Genomic DNA, 8,679 nt, shown 5'->3' with positions numbered 1-8,679 from the left:
GGTGGGCCCGGCGGGATGGAGGCCTTCCAGCGGGGTCCGCCCCGCGCGTGAGCCGGGGCCCGACTGCCGGCAGGGACCTTGTCCAGAGAAGTGAGCACGAGCACCAGTGAGAATTTCCTCTTGTCCTGCAGAGCTGCGGGTGGGGGACCCCCGAGCTCCCCGGGTCCCCGTCCCCAGGCCGCCGCGACCGCGCCCCCCACCGCCCCTGGAGCCCAGGCGCGGCGAAGGCGAGCGCGCCGCCATGGCCACGTTCAGGCAGGAGGACGTGGAGGACCACTATGAGATGGGCGAGGAGCTGGGCAGGTGAGCCGCGCTCTGCGAGGGGGAGGGGTTGGGGTGACGCGAAGTCCCCCCTTCCTGCCCTTTGTCCCTCTACGGAGTGAGTCAGCAGAGCCTGAGCTGATATGTGTGTGGGGTGGGGGGAGGTGGAGGAAGTTTGAGCTTTGGAATCTGACAGCCCTGGCCTTGAACAGTCTTAGAATCTGCTTTTTTGGGGGGACCCTTGAGCCTCCCCAGCTCTTGTTCAGCACCTAAGAGAGAAAGCAGTGGTTCTCCCTGTGAGGTAGCTGTTTGGGCCTCCCAGGGTGCCCCTGCCTTCCTCCACCCACGTCTGCTCAAGACTCAGACTTGTGTGTGTGTGTGTGTGTGTGTGTGTGTGTGTGTGTGTGTGGAGCCTCAAACCTTATTTGGTGAGTTTGCTGCTGGTCAGCCTTCCTGGAGCCCCAAGACCCGCCCCGTGATGTCACCAGGAGGGAATGTAAATAACTGAGCTCTGTGTCAGGCCACAGAGACAGTTCTTTGGCTCTTTGGGGATCCTGAAATGCTTTATCCGGCATTTCCTCCATCAGCCAGGCGCCAGGCAGAGAATGCAGCCCTGCCCCCCCACCCCAAGTCACTACTTGATGTGGGCAAATTTAGGATTTCCTTCCAGGAGCTGCTTTGGCTGAAGTTAGGAAATTTTAATCCACATACTAAATCATGCTTTGGTGGTTGTGGGACACTGGTTCCTGGACCCACCAAGAATCCCAACATCTTTTTCCTCTTTTTTTTTTTTTTGGTGCCAGTCCTGGGTGGGACTTGAACTCAGGGCCTGGGCACTGTCCCTGAACTTCTTTTGCTCAAGGCTAGCCCTCTACTACTTGAGCCACAGCACTACTTCCAGCTTTTTCTGCTTATGTGGGCAAGCACTCTATCACTATGTCACATTCTCAGCTCCTCTTTCTTTTCCGTTATTTTTAAAATTATTTTACTTTTACTGGTGTTAAGGACAAAAACCAAGACCTTAGACTCAAGTTTCTTTCTTTTTTGCCAGTCCTGGGGCTTGAACCTCAAGGTACTATCCCTAAGCTTCTTTTAGCACTCTACCACTTGAGCCACAGCGCCACTTCTGGCTTTTTCTATGTGGCACTGAGGAATCGAACCCAGAGCTTCATGCATCCTATGCAGCACTCCCTCAAGTTTCCTTAAATAAAGTGATGGTAGTATTTGTATCTAACATGGGGCTTGAACTCAGGGCTTGAGCACTGTCCCTTAGCTTTCTTCACTCAAGACTGGTGCTCTCTCTCTTGAGCCCAGAACTTGATTAACTAGATATGAGTCGCACAGAATTTCTTGCCTAGGCCAATTTCAAACTGAAACCCTCAGATCTCAGCCTTCTCAGTAGCTAGAATTACAGGCATGAGCACCTGGATGTATGTAATCTTTTTTGTTTTGTATGTTTGTTTTATGCTTTTTTGTTTTCATGTTATTGGTCCTGGAGATGGAACTCAGGACCTTATTATACTTGCTAGACAGTGCTTATCACTGAACTGCACCCCCACCCCCAGCCTGTGTGTGGAATTTTAAATGGTTGGCCAAAAAATTCTATTTGGTGACATGGAACAATGATAGGAAATTCCCCATTCAAAGTCAAAAGTGAAAGTTGATAATTAAGACCTTGGAACTTAGCTGGATTCATTCCTTGACCCCCACACTGCTTGCCTGAGGCTGAATAGATGACCATAACCAGCAGAGACCGTGTGGTATGAAAAGCTGAAAATATTCAGTGGCTGGCCTCTAATGAGTAGGGAGCCCAGTGCTGGTGGTTCACGCCTATAATCCTAATTACTCAGGAGGCTGAGATCTGAGTTCCTGAGGTTCAAAGCACCCCCAGACCATGAGACTCCTATCTCCCATTGGCCAGCAAAATGCCAGAAATGAAGCTGTGGCTCAAGGGGTAGAGTGCCACCTTTTAAGTAGAAAATGCTAAGAGATTGTTCCTCGGCCTGGATTTAACTCCCAGTACCAGCACTAAAAAAGCTTAAAGGCTGAGTGCACACCTCAGTGATAGAGCAGGAAAGTAGCATGTGAAAGGCACTAGGTTCATTCCCAGAACCACGAAAAAGGAAGGGAAAAAAAAAAGTTTGGTGAACCTCTTGTTTTCTGGCACATTCCTCTCTGGCTTTGCCCAGTGGATTCTCTTCTTACATCTGTTCATCTGCTTTGATCTGAGAGACTGCTGAGAGAGTGTCTGTCTCCTTCCTGACCACAGACTCTTCGGCCCAGGCTAGTGTCTGCTGGTCTTGTGCTTTGGGTGGAAGGTTTGTTTTCCTACCTGCTAAGTCCTTCTTGGTCCCACCCCATTTCCAGAGACCTGGAGTCCCTGGGGCTGGGAGGCCACCTGAGGCCAGACAGAATTGTGGGAGGATGAAGCAGGATCCGAGCAATGGGGGATAGGCGCCCCACTTTGTTCCAGGCCCCAGCCGGGAGGAGGACCAGCCTTTGCCACTGGTGACCTGTGGCCTGAGGCCGGCTGCCCTCCTTTTCATTCTTTTTTTTTTTTTTGGTCAGTCGTGGGGCTTGAACTCTGGGCCTGGGCGCTGTCCCTCAGCTCTTCAGCAAGGCGAGCGCTCTACCACTTGAGCTACAGCGCCACTTCCGGTTTTCTGGTGGTTTATTGGAGATAGGAGTCTCACGGTCTCTCCTGCCCGGGCTGGCTTTGAACCACGATCCTCAGATCTCAGCCTCCTGAGTAGCTAGGATTACAGGCGTGAGCCACCAGCGCCCGGCTCCTTTTCATTATTATTTGTTTTGTTTTGTTTTTAAAAGTATATTTATTGAACTATAAATGTACATTCAGTAAAATTCTGTTAGGACTTGATAAGTGCAGTTATTCAAACCCACCAGTCATGCTGCAAATTCATTTTAAAAAAATCCTTTATACTCCCTTGCAATCAACTTGTCCATCAATAAAGGGGTGAAGAAGTCAAATCTGTTTTGGATAACTTGTCTTCAGGATCTTCAGTTCTTTTAAGCACCAAGACCTTATGACCACCAGGACTCTTCCACCGCACCCAAGAGGGCTGCGCGGTCGAAAGGACTCCTTTTCATTCTTAAGTGTGGGTCGCAGCTGCTCATGGCCATGGTGTCACGGTGGGGATGAGCAGAGGGTGTGGACCGCAGACGTCCGCAGCTCAGGTCCGCTGCCGCGCTGTGTGGCTGTGAGGGAGGAGGGAGCTGGGTCCTGTCCCCACAGAAACTTGTCTCCTGGGGTCTAATTACTGACTGCCTTTGGGGAGCCAGGCAGGAGTTGCTGTGGTAATGGGGAGCAACAGGTGACTGGTTCAGTGGGGTCACAGTTGGCATTGGCTGCTGGGTGATGTTGGCTGGTGGCTCCGTGCGCATGCACACAAAGTTCTCTCCCAGCCCTCTGCACCAGAGCCTCGGGGAGGAGGTTAACCTGAGGTTCAGCATTACTGGGCCTCCTCTCTAGCTCCCGCCTCATGGCACAGACCGGAGGACCTGTCCATCTGTCAGCTCAGGCCGACAGTGCGTGACTTCATCCGCTCTTCAGAGCTCCTGTCTCCAAAGGCTTTCCCTTCTTGGGGTGTGGGGGTGGGGGGGTCGGGGGAGGTGACCCTTGCTCCCTGCCGCACAAGAGACCAAGGCTAGAGCCACCTCTGAGCCCTGGGATTTGGTGCCAGCCTGGGGAGCACAGTGAGATCCCCTCTCAAACAAACAAACAAGCCGGGCGCTGGTGGCTCACGCCTGTAATCTTAGCTACTCAGGAGGCTGAGATCTGAGGATCTCGGTTCAAAGCCAGCCCGGGCAGGAGAGACTGTGAGACTCCTATCTCCAATAAACCACCAGAAAACCGAAAGGGCCCCGGAACTCAAGTGGTAGAGCGCTCGCCTTGAGCTGAAGAGCTGAGGGACAGCACCCAGGCCCAGAGTTCAAGCCCCACGACCGACAAAAAAAAAAAAAAAAAAGTACCTGGAAGCCAGTGGCTCATGCTTCATCCTAGCTACTCAGGAGGCTGGGATCTGAGGATTCTGAGGTTCAAAGCCAGCCTGGGCAGAAAAGCCCACAAGACTCTTCAGTGAACCACCAAAAAGCTGGAAGTGGAGCTATGGCTCAAGTGGTAGAGTGCCAGCCTTAAGCAGAAAGAGCACCCAGGCCTCAAGGTTAAGCCCTGGTACTGGCACACACAAAAAGTCTTAGTATGCAAATTTGAGCCCATACCAGCATCTTTTGCCTGCTGGGTGAGCTCCATCCTCAGCCTCCTTGTTTCCTAGCTGTGCTTGGGGTAAAGCTGGGGAAACAGATCTCACTCACCATGGCTTCTCCATGTGGGCATCCCAGTCGTGATGGAGTGGGGGGTTGCTGCTGGAAGGGTGTAGACAGGAAGGGAGGGAAAGGCAGATGGAAGTGGGAGGCCTTAACAAAAATGGGGGGCGGAGAGGGACAGGAACAGAGTGTACGCAGAGCTTGGTGGGCAGGGCAGGGGCTGGGGTGGGCGGGGCCTGACAGGTTGTGTTTTCCTGGGCCCACAAGTATCTGTCCATCAGTATGGTGTCAGTGGCTTCTGTCACAAAGCCACACAAGGTGGCCATGGGGGGGGGGACCTACAGTCTTTCGTCTGAGTATGGGAGTGCGATCTGAAATAAGCTAGCAATGCTGCTCCCTCCTGCAGCTCCAACCCCTGTGTGTCCCAGCTTCCAGAGAGCCCCCGGTGCACCCCCTCCCCTCCCCCCTGGCTGGCTTTGAACCTCCATCTCTCCATCTTCAGATCTCAGCCTCCTGGGTAGCGCTGGGGTAACAGGTCTGAGCCACCAGTACCTGGCACTTTGTTTAGAAGTCAGTGCACTTTTTCTTGGTTGGCAATACTAGGGTTTGAACTCGCACTTGCCAGGCAAGGCGCCCTGCCCCCAGGCCTCTTTTTCCTTAGCCTAAAAGTTGATGAGGAAGAATCGCACAGGGGAGCACCCTTGCTTGCCGCCCTCCATCAGCCTCTGCAGACCTGTTAAGGGGTCACCCCTTGAGTCTTTTCTTCTCTGTTCCCCTGGACACACCTGCTTGCTGTGCACAAGGTGCTTGTAAACAAGCAAGCAACCCCCCCCACATTCCATGCAAGTATTGCTTTGTTAGAGAAAAGATTATTTAGCCCAGTGTTGGGGGGCCCCAGGCACAAGGTGACAAGGCTGCGTGGGCTTGGGCTGCTGGATGGGGTGACGCATTGTGGGTGCAGTGTGTCACATCTCCAGCCAGGAAGCGGAGAGGCTGAGAGGGGTCCCCAGGCCCCTTTGAGGGACCAGGCCTTTGTCTCGTATGCCCTGGGGACATGGTCTCATTTAGCTCCGCCTGGTCTCCTGGGGAGGGAGAGGCACGGGGTGCTGGGCATGGCTGGATCTCACAGTGGGTTACTGTCAGGCCTTGCTGTGGGCACCCCGGGCAGCAGGTCGGGTGTTGGGGCTGCCCTGCTCACCCCCTGGCCCCCCTGCTGGTCCCTCCCCACAGCGGCCAGTTTGCCATCGTGCGCAAGTGCCGGCAGAAGGGCACGGGCAAGGAGTACGCCGCCAAGTTCATCAAGAAGCGCCGCCTGTCATCCAGCCGGCGGGGCGTGAGCCGCGAGGAGATCGAGCGCGAGGTGAGCATCCTGCGGGAGATCCGGCACCCCAACATCATCACGCTGCACGACGTCTTTGAGAACAAGACCGACGTGGTGCTCATCCTGGAGCTCGTGTCCGGCGGGGAGCTCTTCGACTTCCTGGCCGAGAAGGAATCGCTGACGGAGGATGAGGCCACGCAGTTCCTCAAGCAGATCCTGGACGGCGTCCACTACCTGCACTCCAAGCGCATTGCCCACTTTGACCTCAAGGTGAGCTGGGAGGGGGTGGGGGGGCGCAGGGCTGAGGCCGGGGTCTATGGAGAACCATCCCTGCGCCGGTGCCAGCCTCAGCCTGTCATCCCCCGCCCCCAGCCTGAGAACATCATGCTGCTGGACAAGCACGCGCCCAGCCCCCGCATCAAACTCATCGACTTCGGCATCGCCCACAAGATCGAGGCTGGCAACGAGTTCAAGAATATCTTTGGCACGCCTGAATTTGTGGGTGAGGCCCCTTGGGGCAGCAGCAGGGCCTGGTCGACCCAGGAAATGATGGGGGCGGGATGGGGGGCCACGGGGCTTCAGTCGGGCCTGTCATGATCTAGCGTTCCTGTGTACCAGGCCCCCTCGTCATGAACCCCCAAGTTTGGTGGGGCTGGAGAAAGCCTCCATTGTCCCGTTGTACCTGACCCCCCCCTCCCACCCTCCCCGTCCCCACAGCTCCTGAGATTGTTAACTACGAGCCCCTGGGCCTGGAGGCAGACATGTGGTGAGTGGGCAGCTGTCCTGGGGTGCACACGGCCTGCGCTCCCCCTCTTCGCTCGCCCCCTGCTGTGGGGGGGCTGCAGGGGTGTGGGGTGTGGGGCGCTGCTGCCGTGGGCTGTGGCCCGGCTGCCGGGAGGCCCAGCTCGTGTGTCTGTGCATGGGGGCAGCTGACCGCGTGGTGCTGTGGAGCCCGTGGTGCTCTGTATGTCGTGACCCTTGAGCGGTTTGCCAGCCTCAGCCCAGACCACAGCAGGCCCGTGCGCACACTGTGCGTGGTGCGTTCTGCCCTGTCCCGGGTCCTGGCTGGCCTGGGGATGGCCAGGGGGCCCTGTCCTGAGATGGGACCAAATAGGGCCCTGTAGGGTACCAGCCCTGCGGAGCGGGGCGGGGTGTGGCCCTCTAGGAGGGGGCGCTGGCTTTGCGAGCAGGGGGCTGCTTCTGGCTGCGCTGACCCCCACCTGTCTCCACAGGAGCATCGGCGTCATCACCTACATCCTGTGAGTACCTGTCCGGCCTCACCGGCTCCGCTGCTGGTGGCATCGTGCCGCATCCTGGCACGGACGGGGGGGCGTGGTTCTGCACGTGCTGCCTCCACCCAGCCAGCCAGCCAGTTGTGGGGTGACCCTGCAGGCCTGGCTGGGCGGCTTTGTGCTCCCTTCCCTGGGCAGCGCCCCTTCCCGCTGCTCACCTCTGCGCCTGCCACTCAGCCCGTGTGTGAGGGACAGGAGGCACCCAGAATAGATGACACCCCCTCTTGTCAGTGTGTCCTGTGAACGCAGGCCGTGGGACCCTGCTCCAGGAGCCAGGGAGCCCCTGCTGATGCGCTTAGCCTGCCTACAACCTGACATGTGGCCTGTCTTCTCCCTCCTGCCGCCTGTCCCTGTGCAAATGGCTGCACTCAGGGCTCATCCATCACCCCGCCTCCCCCAAGCACCCCCAAGAGCAGAACATTAGGGCAGAAGCCCCAGCAGTGGCAGGGCCGGGTCCCCTGCCCAACCCCAGTGGATGGCTGCTGCTTCCTACAGTGAGCCTCCACCCAGAAGCCAGAGTTTGGGGGGGATGACCCCCTCTCCCTGGTAGTCAGTGCGAGTGGGGTAGCGGGGCGGTGAAGCTCCCGTGGGGACCCAGGCCTGTCCTCTGCTCCAGCCTCAGCGGCGCGTCCCCGTTCCTGGGGGAGACCAAGCAGGAGACCCTGACCAACATCTCTGCTGTGAACTACGACTTTGATGAGGAGTACTTCAGCAGCACCAGCGAGCTGGCCAAGGACTTCATCCGCCGCCTCCTGGTCAAAGACCCCAAGTATGTGGCGGCTGGGCCTGGGGGGGCAGAGGCTGGGGGCCCTCGCTGCCCTCAAGCTGGGAAACGCATAGGCAGCGTTGCACACAAAAGTTCAGTTTAGGTTTTTCCTAGAAAACTATAGAGTCCTGGACCCGATGGCACCGACCTGTCATATTCCAGAGCTTGGCAGGCTGGGGAAGGAGGATCAGGAGTTGTAGGCCTGCCCGAGCTGTTCAGCTAGACTTGGGGCACAGCACCAAGCAGTGAAAGAGCCCAAGGCCCAGCATACAAAAAAAAAGCAGGTGCCGGTGGCTCCCGCAGCCACTCAGGACGCTGAGATCTGAGGATCACGGTTCAGAGCCAGCTCGGGCAGGAAAGTCTGTGAGACTGTGATCCCCAATGAACCAGCAGAAAGCTGGAAGTGGCGCTGTGGCTCAAGTGGTAGAGCGCTCGCCTTGAGCTGAAGAGCTGAGGGACAGCGCCCAGGCCCGGAGTTCAGGCCCCAGGACTGACACCAAAAAAGGAAAAATCTAGAGTCCCTATCGCTCAGGCCCAGCCAGCTTCTGGCCCCACGGCCTCCCCGGGGCTTCCACCGCCCCTGGCGGGGCCCCATTGCCGGTGGGACGGGGGGCCTGGGATGGGTGGGGGGGCTGCTTGCCACCTGCCGTGGGGAGACACGGGGGACACGGGTATGGGGGGTGCAAAGGTGACGGGCAGCGTCTTTCAGGAGAAGGATGACCATCGCCCAGAGCCTGGAACATTCCTGGATCAAG

General features: G+C 57.2%; 1 protein-coding gene across 1 annotated transcript; it reads left to right on the top strand.

Moving 5' to 3' along the window:
* Positions 1–134: 134 nt before the first annotated feature.
* Dapk3 (death-associated protein kinase 3) lies at positions 135–8,679 on the top strand (the record flags this gene model as incomplete). Its single annotated transcript, XM_013022641.1, has 7 exons — positions 135–303; positions 5,776–6,136; positions 6,239–6,368; positions 6,584–6,632; positions 7,099–7,125; positions 7,775–7,927; positions 8,634–8,679. Coding segments are annotated over exons 1-7 (828 nt in total), but the record flags the coding sequence as incomplete, so codon positions are not given.

This window comes from Dipodomys ordii, unplaced genomic scaffold, assembly GCF_000151885.1.
Source record: "Dipodomys ordii isolate 6190 unplaced genomic scaffold, Dord_2.0 Scaffold64, whole genome shotgun sequence".
NCBI lineage: Eukaryota > Metazoa > Chordata > Mammalia > Rodentia > Heteromyidae > Dipodomys > Dipodomys ordii.
The sequence above is the reverse complement of the archived record's forward strand: the minus strand, read 5'-3'. Positions and strand labels throughout refer to the sequence as shown.